The following is a 20,746-nucleotide window of genomic DNA, read 5'->3' on the forward strand; positions in this document are numbered from 1 at the left end:
TAATAGATGATAATGGGCATTGCAATTTTTTACTTCTATAGTTTACTGCGACCAAATGTGGCTTAGTAGTAAAACCGAGTAAAAATACATTCTTTTAAAAAATTATTGTATGTAATTACTATTATATACATACTGTTAGCTGAAATGTTCAGTGATTACGTCAAATTACCCCTTTGAGTCGACAGCGAAAGAAGCCGTTATCGATTGCTATCAACTGACACAGATCCTGGTGCAATTCGTTTAATTCAATATTATTCCAATTTGAATGGTTTGGAGCGAAAATGTAATACAGAAAAATTGAGCGGGAAAATGTCGATGATGAATGAGCGGAAATGGGATAGCTATATACGACCATTCCACACCAAGCGGGACAAAATTTGCAAGTGACCTCTCCGATTTCGCTCAAACTTGGTGTATAAACTTCTTATGGCCAAAAACTCGCAAAGCCAAAAAATTTGGGTGACCTTCCCCACCTGATGAAAAGTTAGGGTGACCCAAATATTGAAAAAAATGAACAATGGCACTTTTTGACATTTTTACATTAGAAAAGTGTGGTACAAACTTTCAAAACTATATGCATGGTTGGATAGATAATCGATGAGGCTACAAAAAAGTCCACTACGACAACCCCATCCGGGCTCATTCAAGCTCTGAAAATTGGGTTCAAAGTATAAATTGTGAAAAAAGTCAATTAGACGTGGTTTTATTTTTTCGAATGTTTGGGCTTAAAAGTCGGCCCACCTCAAATTCTTGAGTTTTTCGATATTCCCTAACTATCCGCCAACTCATATTTTATGAGAAAAAAATTCGGTGTTTTTACCATTTACAATTTTTTCATGGTTTTTCGACTACTTATTTTTTTTTCACACCAAATAGGTGGTCTGACACTGGTGAAGTGTTCTGATAAAATTCTCGCCAGACTCCAGCGAATCAAAAAATAACAATGTTTGGGGTCGCCCTTCCCTTTGAAAGGGAGGGGGAGGATAAAAAGGTCGAAAAATCACCGAAAATCACTATTTTAGGGCTAAAACAGGGCAGAAACCCTCTTTTAACCCCAAATCACTGTTATATTTGAAAAGCTGGTGGAAAATCCAACTTATGTGTAGAAAAGAAGAGTGGGAACCGTCGTGAAATAGCACAATTTTTCGCAACACATTTTGCCAAAGCATACACCAAACCAGATTCTAGCATAATTGAAGATAATTCCGGAGATGAACCATTGCTGAAAGATCTATGTGCTAGCTTTCCTACGATTGATATCATCTACTAAAGGTTTTAGATAGAAAAAACTGCCGAAAAAGGGGATTTTTCATGACAATTTTCCATAAAATGTGAAAGTTAGATACTGAGGATTCTCGTAAAATCATATTTTTGCAAATTCCGACTCAAAAATGGTTCAAAGTGCTTGCTTTTCATTACGGATTTACGTTTTTTTATTGATTCACTTCAAAATTTTGCGTGAAGAATACTTAAATTGCGCATTTAAAAGCTAAATTTTGAGGATATTTATGAAAAATGATACTTTTAACTGTTTGGACCCAAAAATAGTCCGAAGTAGCTATGTTTTATTGCTGATTTGAGTTTCTTTGATCATTTTTCACTACTTTTGACCCGTTCGTCACATAGAATTGCATGAAAAAGCAAAAAACCAAGTAAAACTAAATTTTGAAAATCTTCTGCAAAGCAAATTTTTCAAATGACCATAATTTTCTTATATGGAACCAATTTGGCAAAACCCTTTTGAGGGTTTTCATGTCTCATGGGCCTCTCCAAACTTTGATGTATCCGCTCTGGGTTAGGCAACTTTGACTTTTTTTTGTCGCACAGTGTAATAATAATAATAAATTATTATTGTTGTTGTACACTCACTGTGCTGCGAATGTCTCGTATACACAATCACACGAAATCACAAATATTCGTACGGATTCGTCTCAAGCGCTTGTGTTCTTACCCCCTAGGATGATTGTCTGCAATTGCAAGCGGATTTGAATGAGCTTGTTGAATACTTTAATCGGAATCAGCTAAAATTGAATGTGTCAAAGACTAAATTTGTGTCATTTTATCGTGGAGACATGAAATTCAACTTCAAGTATTCAATTGGCAACGAGCAAATTGAGCGAGTCAACGTGATAAAAGATCTGGGAGTTATACTCGATCATAAATTGAACTTTACTTTACACATTGAATACATTACAGCCAAAGCATAATCACGTTTGGCCTGGATTAAACGATTTGGTAGAGAGTTTGAGGATCCATGGACCATGAAGAGACTATTTAACACATTTGTCCTTACGATTGTCGAATATGCATTGTCTCAAGTATGGAATCCATACACAGCTGAAAAGATTGCCCGAGTTGAATCCATCCAGAAACAATTTCTGTTGTTTGCACTTCGTAAAATGAAATGGCCACACAGATTTAGGAAACCATCATATGAATGCTGACTGCTTGAATTACAAATGATAACGCTCGAAGAACGGAGAAAAGTAGCCCAAATATCACTCGTACATAATGTGATGTGTGGACATACATCATCGAAACACATTTTGAGCAAAATAAATATTAGAACATCGCGACATGGGACAAGAAACTCAAATTTCCTATCATTACCAATGCGTCATCGTGATTACTCAAAGTTCGAGTTAATAATAATAATAATAATAATAATAATAATAAAAAATATGCGATCTGAGTACTTATAATTTTTTTTTCTGTCAATTCATTTACATTGCACCATGCATTTTTCCGCTGTTCTTTTGTATTTTAGCAATAGAAAAAGTAAGACAATTTATTTGTCCTCGATTGTTTTTAATATTCTCTGATTTAAATCATAAAAATTGGTGTGATCTACTTAATAAAACAAAACATGGGAACTCGTCGACTATACGGCACAAATATATGTGCCCAATTCGACACAGTCGGACAAGTACTTTGCGCTGAGCGGCGCTGAGTACCTTTGTCAGGCGCGTAGTGAATTTCTGATTTCTACGCGTTTCACAGGTCTGATTGGGACAATTTGCGTTCCCATTCACGATGTCGTACATGAATACAATTGATGCATTCACTCTCCTACGCTCCAACGATGTCATGTTCAACGCCTCAAGTTGTTTGTTGTAGTCGGTGATACTGTAGCCGTTGGTCGCTGCACGGTATTCTCTTCGAGCGAACTGGGTAAATTTTCTCGAAATGCTCTTTATTTTGTCGATATGTATTGCATTCGGTAGCTATACAACGTTGCAGTACCCGAGGTGAGATTGAACCATTGCGTAGTACAATGTTTTGAGCGTTTGAACATCGGTTATGTCGTAGCAAAATCTCTTCGTGAATCCAAGGGCTGCGGTCGCCTTCAATGTTATCGCGTAAATCTGCTTGACAAAACTAAGTTTCTAGTCAATGATGGCGTCGAGATCTTTGTGGTCCGATATGCGCTTGAACGTGAAATCACCATATTTGTATTTTGTATCGATAATGTCCTTCTCCTTTGTGGTGATTGTAAGGACTGCGCATTCGTCAAGGTTCAGGTGCAAACTGTTTAAGTTTTAAGCCTTCAATTTGTCGATGGCTCGCTGTAGCACTGCAGCATCCGTGCTCGAGTGGATGATTTTGGCAATTTTTACATCATCGGCGAACAAGGAAATGAACACGTCGTCCATTTCGTCCACTATGTCGACTGAAGCCAGATAGTCTGTAGCGTTTCCATGCCTTGTTCTTCCTATTTTTTAATGTTATAAGGGATTTATTTTTCTACGGACGTTTTTGTATCGATTTGACGATGTATGTTGGCACAAATTTGATAATTGCATTGTACAAAATCTTGTGTTCACTTTCTCAGTGATTGTCTTACATGACCTGTGCATTCATGTCCTTATATTTGGCACGCTTGAAGTTGAATGCTTTTGTTGTGATGTTGGCCTCGGTTGTATTGTTTCCATGCCAGTCAAATGTATCTAATATCGGTGGACGATGATCTTCCACTTCCATCAGTGCGTTAACCGGCACTGAAAACGAAAGTAATAGAGAGCATATTTAATGCGCAATTTTTTATTTTTGAATCATTTTGATATATGTTTTGTGCCACGATAAATAGAGAAAGACCTCATACTTATATTTTTGAAAAATTGCGTATTAGTCGCGAAAATCGAAAAAGAGTCAAAAGTGTCAAATCGTTATAAAAGCCTGAAAAAAATTAAATTTCATAAAACTAATGATGCAGAAAGTTAAATTGATGTATTTTGGTCCTACGAGTCCTAATTTAACAATTGAAAAGAATGTACAAACCCACAAGATGAGAGGATGAAAAATTTGGAATTCTGCTATAATTTCGCATTTTTTTACAGCAGTACATGAACAGAAAAAACTTTCCATTATCATAAGCTAACCAATTGTAGCCGGTAAGGTATCGAATGAAAGCTAGTTCAATTCCCCACATTTGTTTCCAAACACGAATGCAAAAATATTCAGTGATTTACTAGCTATAGCGTTTGCTGTATCTGGTTACTTCAGAAACCAATAAGTGATAAAGGATTAATGTGCATATGTTGCAAAGTTATGATGATCTCGTGTGTGAGATCAATTGACCAATCATTTTTAGGAAAAAACAATGAGATGATTTTGTCAATATAAATAACAATTTTGTTAAGAAAGAATTTGGACATATTTTGGATAAACTTGTCATTTGATAGCAGTGATTAAAATAAGCGGTAGTTCTACCGGAAACTGGTAGTTCTTAAATGAAAAATGCAGCTCTAAATTTGAAATGCGGTAGTTGCTATTTTGGAAAATTTGACACTAGATATAATCGATTTTCAGAAGTGAGGACCTTTTTTTTTTTTTTTTAGTCCTCACTTTTTTCGGAGACTGGTTTTACACTAGATAGAATCGATTTCCAAAAGTGAGGACCTTTTTTTTAGGTCATTGATTTTTTCAGCTCGAACGGTAGTTCTTAAAATTCTTATTTTAATCTCTGTTTGATAGAGTAACTATTTTATTTAGACGGAATTGTATTTAATCATTTTTATATTTAGTGGCTCGAGACACGCCTGATTCTGATAATGACGCCATGTGTGTTGAATTAAAAAAAGATGAAGGATGGAAAAAATCGTTCAACAATAGTAGACCGGTTTCAGTTGCATCAGACATCACGGACCGAAATGATAAGAAATGGGTCGACATTATTTCAGGTTAGTTAAACGCAATCTGCTTTCAATGTCACCCATAGAATTTTTGTACAACTACAGAATAAAGTCTTTTTTCAACATCTCTCACTTTGCTAATGATCCCCTTTTTTATTAGCGAATGTCTGTGAAATGAAAATAAATTTTTTCTGATAGATTGAGTCAGTTTGTTGCTAATAGAACCAACTATTTTTCTACTATTATCGGAATTTTTGTCTATCCTTAGTACCACTTATGATGGCATACGTAACACGATTTATTTATGGAACCGATAAGCTGAGGACAAATGCGTTTGAAGTGCGTGGATTGAATGGAGTTTCCAGTGGAATCATACATTGTGACCTGGCGATTTTAAGTCAATGGCTTAAACTCATCTCTGATAATATTGTGGGTTTGACTCAATTGCAGGTAAATTTGACTTCATTTTTGTATAATATTATATACAGTCACTAGAAGTGTCAACGAATATGGATTCCCAACATTTTAATCGCCATCATTTGTCCAAATTTTTGAACTCATTTCGTACGTATGCTTTTGTTTTTCAATATACCGACAAAAGGAATGACGTCCAATATTTTTTAGCACTTGAATGTTGTTAGGTAAAAATAAAGGTGTCAAAACGGACACGGACAAAAAAGAAAATTGTCGAATTTGTCCGCCGGTCTGTCCAAAACTTGTCGGTCTGTCTATCCTAAAATGATGTTCAAACCATACCTCGTATATCAAACTGATTTTTGTTTGTAATTTTGCTAGAAATGGTTCTTGACTAAGCTGATAAACATATACTAATACATTGCGCATGGCAGAAATATAGATGGCGCTGACAATCAAAAATATTCTCAATATTGGTTCGGATATTCGGACAATAGTCTGAAAAATTGTCCAACCATGTTTGGACGGACACGGACCATACGTTTTCTTGTCCGTCTGTGTCCGAACACCATTTCCTGACAAGTTTCGGACGGACGGACAAAATTTTGTCCGTTTGACAACTTTAGGTAGAACTCACACTTATGTTGTTAGATAGTCTTCAAAGACCCGGGTGTTTCATGGTCCATTACTTGAACTGAGTATCACGTTCATGCCTTCGACAAAATCTTAGCTGATATGCAGAACAATTTTTATAAATATAGGGCTTAAAAATATTTCTTTATTTATTCATTTATTAACACCGCCAAAAAATGGCTGAATATTTGGTTTTGCAGGAAAATGACTCCAAGAGTCATGAAAAACCTTATCTTTTGATTTTTATATAATTTAGAGCATAACAGTAAATAGTTTGATTTTACATAAATATTGGTTCACAACCAATCTGAGAAATCAAATGTAGGGTTATGTTGAACTCTTTATAAGTTTTCCGCACGCCCATGTCGTGAAAACAAAAACATAGCCATACAACCAAGATGGAAATACTTGATAGTAGTCAGATAGAAAACGGTCCAAAATAACCTAACGTTACCAAAGGACAAACGCCATGTGAAGCGTTCAATTTTACACTTTGATTGGAGACTCTAGGACGGCTAAAGTCGTCACTCAATTTATACCGGTGAATAAATTGAAGAGAAGTTTTACGTCGGTTTAGGCAGATCCATGTTGGCTGCAGAGTGATTTGAGTTAATAATTGGCCATGATTTAAACCGGTACCATTTGATGCTTATATAAAAAAAATTCAAAATTGATTTTAAAACTGAAATAATAACTCAGCACGTCAATGGATGGCAATGACAAAGATCAATATCAAAATTTACAATGAATAGAGTAAAAATCACAGATAGGTATCATTATGTCAATACATATAGGAAAATTCGTCAGTCATTTAATGATAATTTGTGTCATGTGTGCCGTGTGAAAATGAGTTGAATCGCGTTCGGATGACGGAAATTCGGGTCATGACTCTTTCATGTTTGTTTTAATCAGCAGCATTCCAATCAAGTGTGGTGTCAGGGCATATGCTGCGTTGTCTTTGTGGACTCGAACAGGTTGACGTCATGGTTCGGGTTTACGGTAACATGAAAATTCGAAATTCCATAATTAGTGAGGGTAGTATCAACGTGTTCTCGTAGAGAACATATACAAAAAATGAGGTTACCTGGATGAAAAATTGACTAGGCGGCTAGGTAGTCATTTGAGTTTGCAAAGCAATCCAAAAGTGGTGTCCGTCATTTTGCGACCCGATAATGCAAAATTCTTCTTTGAGGTCGCTGCTGTGAACAGTTCCGGCACCATGTTCACCATTTTGCACATTTGAGGAATTGGAGCTTCGCGCACCAGCTTCATGTGCTTGTTATTGACCCTGAATTGCTCGCTGTGTCTCAATGAACGCCCATCATTAAATGAGACTTTGTCACTAACCTTTGGACAGTTAGCGCTTGTTCACACGATTGCTCGAACCAAATACCAGATAAATAAAACCCAGAAGGGTCAAAAGTTGAGTCATTAGATTTTCAGCCACCCCAGATATGCTCTTGGGGTACTAGAAGTACCTAATATATGAACCTCAAAAAATTAAACTTTTGTATGGAAGGTACCTAAAATAGGCCTCCCATGGGATTTTCATCATTTCAAGTCGACTTATTGCATCAAAATAATGGGGGCCTAGGAAGAACCCCTTCAAAATTCCTTGAAAAATCGCACTTTTTCATGTGATGTACCTGACCTATCATGTCTAACTGCTATTATTTCCCGAAATAATATAAATCCCGAAAACCTTCGAATGGTCGCGCTTTGCATACAAAATTGCTTTTTAGTCATGGACACACGAGTTTTTAAAGTCTCTTGACAATCTTATATTACTCTAACCTTTTATGGAAAAATTATTTCAAAAGCATTACTCCATTAATTTACAACAAATCGATTCGGTATTTTATAAAAATGTTTATGTGTCTGATGAATAAAGCACTCAGTTTAAATGCTCCTTTTATTTTGTAAAGCAGTGCGGAAAAGTTCGTCTTACATCGGTAAGACTCTTTATTTTGACATTATCTTTATTTTGACATTATTTCATTCAAATTTTCACTTCGATCCGTACATTGTTGTGGATTTTATGGCACTTCGAATTTTGAGAAAATAAAAAAAGTGCAAAAAACTGCCATTTGTAAAAATTTCTATTTTAGCCAAAACAATTTATGACTATATTTTTCACATTTTTCACTTTTTTTGAATTTTTTTCTGCAGACGTCTAGTATTTTTGGGTCCGTTAGCGTAGTACGACTTGAAGAACATTTTATCATCTAATTGAAATATTATATAATGCACCAGAAGGCTGCAATATCAATCCAAAGTGTGCACTTTCGTATGGCATTTTCCCGCCAGCACGGAAAAGGGCAGTGATCTTCGGATTGATATTGCAGCCTTCTGGTGCATGATATAATATTTCAACTTTATAATAAAATGTTCTTCAAGTCACTAACAGTCTATATATGTTCCTCGGGATAAATTTATCCCAGGGATAAATATTTTTGGTATATTTTAACCTCAAAATTTTCAAATCGAATTATAATTCATAGTTTAATCAATTTAATGAGTTTCTGGAGTCTACTTGAACACATTGAAACCAATTCCATAGCAAAAATACATAAAACTACGGATAAATATTTTTGGTCAAAATACCAAAATTTCCAGCAAAATTCTTACTTCTGGCGGTGTAAATTGATGTTAAACATCATTTCTGTTCTTAATGGTTTCATAAATATGGAAAATCTAGTCATGTCACAAAATTAGACTAAAACTGGATACTGGAGATTTTGCATTGATGTTTCCGACTGTAAACATGACAACAATTCATATGCGTGTGCTGTCAAAGTCACTTTATCATACGTCATTAACATTAATGCTTTGACACTGATTGTGGTGAACCGTACGGTGATATTTCGTGACTACGAAATTGGTTAAAGTTTCAATTCTATGGACGCTGCCATATTGAAAATTTACGTGCGATATGGTGCACGCACTCAATAGTTCCACCTATTTTAATAAGGAATATATATAGGTGGCGCTGCCACATCGTCATTTACATCGACTCAAATATCGTCAAATATAATAACATTGTTTATATAGGCTTTTAGCGCAGTACGTGGTGAACAGTGGTGAGATTGGAAACGCCATACATTTTATATACATTATTTGCTTGGGAATTATATTTATTTATTTTCTTTTATTGTTGATATTCGGGCTCTGCAAAGCCTAGGCTTCATCCACGATTTGTTATTCAAAGAAATATTTTGAAAATATCGTGAGTTTGCACTGTCAACACTTGTGTGGTTTTTCATATGATTTTGAAGTCATCGAATATTGTCACCCGTTCACACATTCGATGAACTTGCTACACCAAGTGTTAGTATAGTTCATTGCTGACGTTTTCCAATCCACCTTACGTATTTATATATGAGGCTGTGAGAATGAAAATTGCAATACAGGAATAAACATTCTGAAACGCATCAAGAAAAAAAATTCGCAAAAATGAATCATGAGTTCTGATTATGCAAAAGTGAAACATGAATTTACATGGGCACCATAGGAGGTTCATGGCTCATTTTTGCGTATTCAAAACTCATGATTCACTTTTGCGATTTTTTTTTTCTTGATGCGGTTCAGGATGTTTATTCCTGTATTGCCATTTTCATTCTCACAGCCTCATATGTGTGTACATCAAAATGTCAAAGTTGTCAAGAATCCAACCGTTTTCGTCGTTCTTTGCAATTTATTTTTATACCAGAGATAAGCACTTGAGAGGTATAAAGTAAGTGATTGTTAGTTTTTGCCTCAAAACACAGTCGAACTTGGAGTTGAAACCAATATTCCCTGGTTTTTTATCTCAAATTTTAAGGATATGGACATTTCGAATCATTTTTTTGTCAAAAAATTTCAACATTTTGCTATCCCAGGGATAAAATTTACGACCAGGTTTCTACATGGTCGTAAATTTTATCCCTGGGATAGCAAAATGTTGAAAAACTAACAATTACTTACTTTAAACCTCTCAAGTGCTTATCCCTGGTATAAAAATAAATTGCAAATTTTGTGACATGACTAGATTTTTCCATATTTATGAAACCATTAAGAACAGGAATGATGTTTAACATCAATTAACACAGCCAGAAGGAAGAAGTTTGCTGAAAATTTTGGTATTTTGACCAAAAAAAAATTATCCTTGTGATAAATTTATCCCGAGGAACATAAATAGACTGTAAGAATATATTATTCTTTGAAAATTTTGCTCTAAAATGCACCTGGAAGAAAAAATGTGCATTGAAAAATCACTTACGATTTCCCGTGATCAAATCCCGTGGACAAAATCCCGAAGTGTGAAGAGGCCTTAAGGGATTCTACCGCATCGTATGTATATTAAAATCTGAGAAAAAACTGAAGAAAAAGAACTCAAATTATATTTTGGTCTATATTTTAAGTTCTAACGATTCTCAATAAGCCCGAAATAAATTGGTTCTACTGAAATTTCATCGATTTTTCATCTTTTTATTACAAAAAGAAAACATCCCTATTCAAATTCATAGACCTTCAGAAAAATTCAAGGAAATCCGGAAAAATGTTGAGAAAAAAAAACAGAATGTTTAGTTCTATTCTCTTGAGAAACTTTCATAAATGCTGAACAAACCAAAAATAATACGATTTAATGATTAACAATTTGGGGTCCGTACGGATCCCACTTGGCCGTTTATTGACCTTAATCTCTTGGCCGTCCGAGAGTTAATTCTATACATGATAATCAGTGTGCCGTAACGTGCGTACGCTCTCTTCAATTTCTATGTCGTTGCCTACATTGTGACAATTTGCGATCCCACGATGTCGTACAATTGAAGCAATCACTCTCCTACGTTCCAGCGATGTCGTGATCACGGCTTCCAGTCGCTTGTTGTATTCAGTGATAATATATCCATTGGCTGATGTATGATATTCTCTTCGGACGAACTGTTTGAACTTTCTCAAAACGCTCTTAATCTTGTCGATATGTACGGCATAAGGTGGCAGCCATACAACATTACAGTACTCAAGATGAGACTGAACCATTGCGTAGTACACAGTTCTGAGCGTTTGAACAACGGTTATGTCGTAGCAAAATCTTTTGATGAATCCAAGGGCTGCGGTCGCCTTCGATGTTATCGCGTCAATGTGCTTGGCAAAACTCAGCTTCTGGTCAATAATGATACCGAGATCTTTGTGATCCGATGCGCGCTTGAAAGTGAAATCACCATATTTGTACTTTGTATCGATAATGTCCTTCCTAAAGGTGGCAAACGGACGGACAGAGGACGAACATTTCGTGTCCGTCCATCCTTTTATTGATTTGGGACAAACGGACATTTGTCCCAATGTCTCATTTCAAATTAGGACAAATGGAACATTAGGACAAATGTCCGTTTGTCCCTTTTGACAATGGGACATCAGGACAAAATGTCCGTTTGTCTTAATTTGAAATGGGACATTTGGACAAATGTCCGTTTGTCCCAAATCAATAAAAGGACGGACGAACGAACAAATTTTGTACCTTTGCCACCTTTAGTCCTTCCTCTTTGTGGTGATTGTAAGGACAGCGCATTTGTTGCGGACCCCAACCAGAGAAACCTCAAAATTTTCAAATCGAATTATAATTCATAGTTTAATCAATTTAATGAGTTTCAAAAATACGTAAAACCAAAAATTTTGCCGTTCAAAAGTTGCAATCGAAAATCATTCATATTGAGAAAAAATTGACTTGAAATTCTTTCGACGAAATTTTGAAATACACTCTTTCATGATGGTTCCAGAGAATCATTTCAGCATAGATATTCAATTTTCTGATGAGATCTCAGTAACTGAATGCAGTGACTACGAACGTTGCTGTGAGTGAACAAGCGCTCTACATTCAAGCGCGGACATGCATATACATTGGTTTACAAATAATCGGTGTGAGTGTGCGTGCGAAAGAAGAGAAGAGAGGAGAGACGAACGAAATGTGTTGCATCGAGCGATGTCCACTTGACACAGTGTCAGTGTGGCGAATACTTACTATTTGTTTCTTGCAATTGTTGTTCCTTCTTCTTTTTCTTCTAACAAATTGGTTGGCAGCACAAACACAAGCAAAAAAAATCACATTAAAAAAATAAACAAAACAATATTTGATTATTTTGTTATTGTGTTTAGTTATAGAATTTTATTTTTTTTACTTGAGTTTGTGCTGCCAATCAATTTGTTAGAAGAAAAAGAAGAAGGAACAACAATTCCAAGAAACAAAGAGTAAGTGTTCGCCACACTGACACTGTATCAAGAGACGTTCACTCTCATCGTTCAATGCGACATAATTCGTTCGTCTCTCCTCTCTTCTCTCCTTTCGCACGCACACTCACTCCGATTGTGTGTAAACCAATGTATTTGTATGTCCGCGCTTGAATGTAGAGCGCTCGTTTACTCACAGCGACGTTCGTAGTCACTGCATTCAGTTACTGAGATCTCATCAGAAAATTGAATATCTATGCTGAAATGATTCTCTGGATGGTTCAATGGACTGAATGAGTTCCTATATACCAACAGAACTCATTGAAACCAATGCCATGTTTCGAATTTGCAAAACAGAAAAATTCACCTGCCAAAAGATGATGTGGAGAATTCTTCATGGGAACAAATACACTCAATTTTTTCATCGACGAAAAATCGTTCAATTCAAATCGTTCAGTTTTTGATAGTTTCATGAAATGATTATATTCCTAAGGAACAACTGAACTTATTGAGTCGGCTTCTGTGTTTTAAATATTTGAAAGAAAAGGTTTTCCCAAAAGTTCCCGAGTTCCAAAGCCCGAAAAAATCCCGAGAAATCCGTAAAATCCCGAGCGCCCGAAGAGGTCAGCCCGAACCCCGCCCGTGCCCGAAAAGTTCGGGCTCGGGCGGGACTTCGGGACGGGCGCCCGTTGCGACCACTGGTTGAGGTTAAGGTGCAAATTGTTAATATTGCACCATGTTTTTAGTTTATCGATGATCTGTTGTAGCACTTCAGCATCCGAGATCGAGTGAATGATTTTGGCGGTTCTCACATCATCGGCGCATAAGGAAAGAACACATCATCCATTTCGTCCAATATGTCGTTGATGAACAGCAGAAATAGAGTGGGTCCGAGATGACTTCCTTGCGGTACGTCAGATGATACGTTGAATTCGTTTGACTGGCTGCTCCCATACTTAACGAATTGCGTTCTGTTTGACAGATATGATTCTATCCAAGCAAGAAGATTGTATAGCAGGTTGAACGATCTAAGTTTTAGGGTCAATCTCTCGTGGCTAACTCGGCCAAACGCTTTACTGAAGTCCGTGTATAGAACGTCCACTTGATCTGCTCTTTCGTAGTCATAGTGGTATTGCAACGACCATAAAATATATCAAGCTCTTTCCAAGTCTATGGATAGTGTCGAACTTTTGTTCAAGCTCTACCATCTAAATGTACAGTGAAATAATTTACGGGCACGACGTAAGATGGCGTTTTTTCTGGTCAAAAAAGTTGCGATATCCCTTTGTTCGTAGTGAAAAATCATCTCCCACACAAATGTAAGTTTTTTTACACAACCACAACGGTTTGTTTTCTAAAAAGAAAATGACATGAAACAAAAATAAAATCTAAATGAGAATTTTTTTTAGTTTTATCCACCGCCAAGGGATGGCTGGTTATATCATAAAGATAATAGAATATGCGAAGTTTGAAAAAAACATTTCCATAGAAAAAATGAATTATGATAATGGTCTTGAATGACCCTAACAACATGATAGTTTAAAAAAAATTCGGACGGACGAAAAGTTGTGCGTTGACACTTCTGTAAAATTTAAATTATTTAATACCTTTACATTGCTTGATTCCAATTCTACAGATGAAGCTATATAATCGAAATTTTGCAATTGGAGAGCGCATAGAATATATGGGATGGGTTAATGAGGGCGTTATTAATAGTAACATATCATGGCAAACATACAAACCAAGGTTTTTAGTGCTCAAAGGGACGGAAGTAATGCTCTTTGACTCTCCACCGGTAAATAAATTTGGTCAAATGGCCACCAATGTGAATGTTTTATACCAAAATCCACACGTAATCATCAAGCCTATTCCAACAATGTATAACACGGCCATGATATGGCCGTTTGGAAATTTTGATCGTTTCATTTTACCATGTTCCAATGACCATATCTTGATAAATGCCGCGGGATTTTGATGTTTAATACCAAAGATGACATCTACTTTTTAAGACCTTTCAAATTATTTATTTCGTAAAAATTTCAATAGACTTTCAGATTAAAGCCTTAATTTGGGTTGAATAAGTAAAAAAGACATAGAAATAATGCATTTTTTAAAGTCGTACTGCGTACTCAAACTTTTAACAGGTACTGTACATTTAATGCTACTTTTTTCTTTGTTTCAACAGCTGAGCGTTACTGGCCTTACAAAGTCGAGTAGTGCTTATAAGGTGTATCAAACAATGTTTCGCGTGATCAAAGAATCTGAAACCGTCGATGCGCGGCAGCATTGTTTTTTGCTTCAAAGCTCGCCACCACATACAACACCTCGGTATTTAAGTGTGGAAACGCGTCAAGAACTGTTACGAATAGAAAATAGTTGGAACTCAACGATCATTACAAGTGTTATTAAATTGGGTGTAAGTAAAATATTTTCATTATTTATTACATATTCGTATGCAACTTCCGGTTATATTATAGTTTGAAAATATATTACATCCATAAAATACTCAATATATATTATGTAACATCTACTTTGGTTTGACTGGGTCTATGCTCAATTCTTTCATTGCCAAGCAGCGCAAAACATTTGCAGTTTCACACTTAGGTCGAAGTGGTGGTTTGACATTGGATTGGCAATCGGGATTTTCACTAACGGAAGGTGCTGACGCAACTGTCGTATGGCAGTATAAATTTTCAGGTAATTTTCAGAATATTCATAGTAAAACTAAAATAAATAGCTAAGTACGTCACACTCATTATTATATCGTTATTGTCTGGCTGTAAATCGACATTTACTACTAAAAATCGGACAATATAATTTGAATTAAATAACAAACTTTTTTAAAATTATTATTCTGCACCATTCAGCGTTTCTTCGCCAGAGGTGGTTCATTTGGTATAAATATTTGGTTGCATATTTACAATATTTATAATGTATTCATTATTTCTTTAGTTTCTCCAAGTTCTAATTCTTCTGAAATGATCGGTTATTCTCTGTTATACAGTATTTGTACTAACATTAAAATCAATTAAATAGGTATCACAAATTAGAATACTACTAGTATCACATTCATTCGATCGATTAGGCGGTTTGATAGGAACAAAATATTTATAAAATTCATTGTATGTGGTTAAACATTGAATAGTGTTATTGGCTTCAGCAATGTGTGAATGCAGTTTTTGATGAACATATTCGGTATTCCGTCGGGACCAGACACCAAGTTGCTTGGCAATTCATTGATCTTCTCCATAACCAATTCCTCAGAATTCCTCCGCGGAAAGTTTGCACAACGGTTAAATAATATCGGATCATTTTCATCATAGCTTGCTTCGGATCCATCAATCGGTTGTGTATACATTCTCCTAAAGTGTATTGCAAATGAATTGGCAATTTCGGTAAATTTTTTTCCATCATATTCCATTTCACTTGGAAAATCGTTATTGGTTTTATTGCACGTTCTCACATACATACTCAAAGAATTTCTGTGAATCTTCATTTATCAATTGTTCCATCTCGAGTTTGTAGTTCCTAAAAGCATAACGGAAGCTTGGCATGATCCTTACTCGTCTCATTGGTAGAATTAAACTTCTTAATTTTGTGCAATGTATTGACTCTGTTCTTCAAATTGATCAATTCACCATTAAATCACTTCGGATTACAGATTTACGGGCAATAACATATTATTAACTATACTTAACAACATAATAATAACGGCCGATATGTTATTAAGATATTGACATAACATATTATGTGTCGAGTGTTATCTTGATAAATCCTATGATTCGGCGCTAATAATATATTATTAACTATAATAATAACATATTATCAAGATGGATATTATTAACTCAATTAAGTTTATTGCGAAAATGTTATACAGAAAAGTTGAGCGGAAAAATGTCGATGATGAATGAGCGGAAAAGGGATAGCTATATAGTAAACTGTATAGTAAACTATAGTGAACTATATTATTATTTCTTTATTGGCAAATGTAAAAAATCACATGAACGCCCTTACAAACTAGATACATCGAATTTTTCATATAGGGGAAGAAGGGGCCGCATTGCCGCACTTTTTTTCAAAGAATTAAAACTAAAAAAAAATGCAAATAATTCCGGAAAGTTTAGTATCATTTTAAACAGAGATTACTATGAGATATTTTTATTCATATGGGATAGAAATATCGCATAAAAATATCAGATATTTTTCATGCGTTGCGTTGTTGTAACGCATTTGCAGTACAAAATTCATATTCCTTTCTGCGTCCTAAGTTAAGATTGCTGAATTCGGCTCGGATCAGTCTCAAATTCGACTTGGGACGCAGAAAGGAATATGAATTTTGTACTGCAGATGCGTTACAACAACGCAACGCATGAAAAATATTGATATTTTTATGCGATATTTCTATACCATATGAATAAAAATATCTCATAGTAATCTCTGATTTTAAAGCTAGCCTTTTTACCTAACTTTTATAGAAGGACAATTTTAGATATGACCATCGGCGTGGAAGCCGATTTTTTGTGACATCAGAAAATGGTGGGACGAATCGCCGCAGCCGTATTTTCAGTGCGTTTTATAAGTTTATCTTTGAGAAATTGTTTATTTCATGAGTTAATTATCTTTAGACATTCAAATATAAACAATTTAAACCATTGGTTGACTGATTTGAACGTTTCATGACTCTCAAAAAATAAAAGAAAACTAGTACCTGAAAGTGATAAAACGTACCCATTAAATGTTAACAATTTTGAACGTATATCAGTCAATATTGGGTATCTTTGAGATCTGAAACTGTCTGTCGATAGGAATGGTGCCCATTTACATTGTTCCATTCACAGATATGAATTATAAGCAGTTATGAGTGGTTTATTTATTAGGTTTTTATCGGTTTAGGGTCATCAATCTGAAGCTCATGGTGCGACATGGGAATATCAGAATGGAATCAAAATCAATCCAAGGCTTTGCCTCAACATGCCAAAACTTCTGCCGTTTTCGGATCTTAATTATCTCGTCAATTGTTTGAGTTATGCCGCGCACAAGAAATGCGAACGCAGACTTAGATGACGCCATAATCAAATCATAGTTTTGGACATAACTCCGTCAAAAAATAATGTTTTTGAGATCTGAAACTTTTAGTTGACCGTTATAAAGTCCATCTAAATTTCCACATTCACAGATATGAGTTCCGAGTGACCAATTAGCGATAAAACAAAAAAATGAGGTGCGGCGATTCGCCCCATATGTTTGTGCGGCGATTCGCCCCACCACCACTATTTCTGTTTGAAGCTCGATTTAATCACAAAAATTGAAAATATTCAAAACAAATTTATATCCATAAGAAAGAGCTGGTGATGAGCTACAAAATACATCAACCCGTTTTTAAAAAATATTAAATTTTAATGGTCAAAGCTGAAATTCTGTGGAGCCGAAAAATGAACTTAGCGCTCGTGCAAAACATGTTTGTACCTGTACAGAGCCTGTACTCAAATGAAAAATATCGAAATATATAACCAAATATCGGGAATTAATTGCTCTTCAAAATGACACTAGAACTTTTTGTATATGTATTGCCGTTTTCGTGAAATGGCCGGTGGGGCGATTCGCCCCACCTTCCCCTAAATTAAATTAAATTATGTGAAAAATAATCATGTTAATTAATGTTTTGTTGTCTTGATTTCTTAGGTTTCTTATTGATACTTGGTGCTATTTGTGTATTAAAAAGTATGCATTTAAGTTTCTTCTAGGGGTTAATAAACAAAAAAATAATTAATAATTACTACCGATTTTTATATTTGGGTAAAATTTTGTCAATATAAAACGTTTGCGTTTAATAATGAACAATATTTTCAATACGACAAACACACAGCTGAACTGCAATACCGATCGGTGTTAACACATTGAAAACCATATAACATGTTTAATTAAAATACATTACATCATGTATAATGGAAAAAAAATAAATAATGCAATTCAAAAAAGACAATTCAATATCTAATCACAATAAACATATTATAATATATAATATAAAGTTGTCTTGATTATAACTCGTTGTAAATGTACGAATGCTTACGTACAGTAAATGCTTAAGTACAGAACTGCTAAGCTTGAGTGCTAAAGGTGTCAATAGGACGGACATTTCATTTTGTCCGTCCGTTTAGAATTCAAGGACGGACAAAATGAAATTGTCCGTCCGTTTGGGATTTAGGACGGACGGACGGACATATTTTTAGGACGGACGGACAAAATATATCAAACGGACGGAAACGGACAATTTTTAAATGGACGGACAAAAATTTGTCCGTCCTATCAATGATTGGTGTTCGTTATCACATTAGGAGACCATACGATTGCTCATGGAAGAATGAGAAAAAATGAACCACAGTGATCGAATAGAAAAAGAAGAGGGAAAAATTAAATATTTGATTTGATGCAATAGAAAATTTATCTCGATGCGCCAAGTCACGAAACGCTCACAATACCGTGGAAACCAATGAGTCTTGACCGGTGTTCCACAGTTGAACTTCCACTCATTTTGTTGCACACTTAAAAACAATAGCACACGTAAAGATCCATTATATTCAATTTCAGGATGAACGAGAAATTTCCATTACACAAATATTATTGTTTTTTTTTTCATTTGAAGTACTGAATACATACGAAGCTTGTGTTTAAAACTGCTACAAATTCATGCTAATAAAAAACTAATTTTTGCAAATTATAGCGAAATCGAATCCTATATCGATGCAAATTATAACGACTTGATGAATGAAGGACCTGACGTCAATCAAAATGAAAGCAATACGGGTATAGCATCAATTAAAATATAGACACTGTTTTTTAAATGAACATTGTTTTGTTTTTATTCAATTTTTTTTTCAATCAAAAAAATGAAAAAAATTGGGAAGAGAATACACGGAAAAAAACTGAATAAACACTGTTTTTTACATGAACATTGTTTGTTTTTTATTCAATTTTTTTTTTCAATCAAAAATAATACGTTCATTCTTAACTCCAACCAACGACTGCTAGTGTCGAACGTAAATGCACGTAAATGCTACATAATATTAAACGCACCCATTAATTTTTCATTGTTTTCCTATTAAGAATGGATGCGTTTAGTATCATACACCAGCAGTCCATGACTCCAACTTACAAAAAACTAATCGCATCGTCTTCATTTTGTCCCAGTTTTGCTAATGATAACTTGGACACCAATCATTAATAGGACGGACAAATTTTTGTCCGTCCGTTTAAAAATTGTCCGTTTCCGTCCGTTTGATATATTTTGTCCGTCCGTCCGTCCTAAATCCCAAACGGACGGACAATTTCATTTTGTCCGTCCTGGAATTCTAAACGGACAGACAAAATGAATTTGTCCGTCCTGGAATTCGAAACGGACGGACAAAATGAAATTGTCCGTCCTTGAATTCTAAACGGACGGACAAAATGAAATTGTCCGTCCGAAAAAAAATCACAAAAGGACGGACGGACAAAATCTGTCCTATTGACACCTTTATTGAGTGCATAAATGAAACTTAGCTTGACACATACTAAAATCCATGTTTATGCATAACCTCTCTTTTGTTGCAAGCATTTCATTTCTACTCAGGCGTTGCATTGTGTATTCATTATGTATTTAAGCTAAGCAGTTCTGTACTTAAGCATTTGGCATTTGGAATTTGGTACATTTACAACGAGCTATAAAACAAGACAACTTTATACTCGATTTTTTATTGTTTTGAACTAAATTCTTACGTATCACAAGTTTGCTGCAACAGCAATATACCACAGGCGATCCTGGTGGCACCGATTGTAATGTGTTGAAAAATACATTGTAACACACAGGATTTTACTATCGGTGCCACAAGGTGTCGCTAGTGGTATATGCTCTTGCAGCAACGGTGTGTTACGTATATTGTGATTTAATATTGAATTGTCTTTTTTTAATTGCATTATTTTTTTTTCATTAAATAATTATGTAATCTATTTTAATTCAACATGTTATATGTTTTCAATGTGTCAACACCGATCGGTATTGCAGTACAGCTTGTCTTCAGTTTGTCATATTGAAAATATTGTCCATTATTGATCATATTTATGAAATGTCAAAATATTTACAATGACGATTCTCAGAGAATATGGTCAATTTCAACGATTTTTCTCGATATTGCTCCATTTTGATAAATATGACCTTTTGCTTAGATTTCAACTAAATTTTTTCAATAAAAGTCTACTTATAAGTCCCTAGAGTTTCTTTTTAAATGAGTTCACACTTTTCAGTTTTTTTATTGGCGACGAAATTTTATCAAAGGAACTTGTTGGAAGCACATAAAAATACTCCGAAATGTATACTTCCAAAGTTC

General features: G+C 34.9%; 1 protein-coding gene across 7 annotated transcripts in view; it reads left to right on the forward strand.

The window, feature by feature from the left end:
• LOC129572849 (gamma-1-syntrophin) overlaps positions 1 to 20,746 on the forward strand; it is a gene marked incomplete in the record, with an annotated part of 89,889 nt that overhangs the window by 38,431 nt on the left and 30,712 nt on the right. For 6 of the 7 annotated variants that reach the window (XM_055452955.1, XM_055452953.1, XM_055452954.1 and 3 more), the window contains 5 exon segments: positions 5,025 to 5,180; positions 5,401 to 5,582; positions 14,020 to 14,178; positions 14,569 to 14,799; positions 14,960 to 15,080. In XM_055452955.1, the coding sequence (XP_055308930.1) occupies positions 5,025 to 5,180; positions 5,401 to 5,582; positions 14,020 to 14,178; positions 14,569 to 14,799; positions 14,960 to 15,080 (849 nt within the window). 7 annotated transcript variants of the gene reach the window in all.

Source organism: Sitodiplosis mosellana, unplaced genomic scaffold, assembly GCF_009176505.1.
Source record: "Sitodiplosis mosellana isolate CC-2019 unplaced genomic scaffold, AAFC_SMos_1.0 Smas_scaffold_5613, whole genome shotgun sequence".
NCBI classification, from domain to species: Eukaryota; Metazoa; Arthropoda; class Insecta; order Diptera; family Cecidomyiidae; genus Sitodiplosis; species Sitodiplosis mosellana.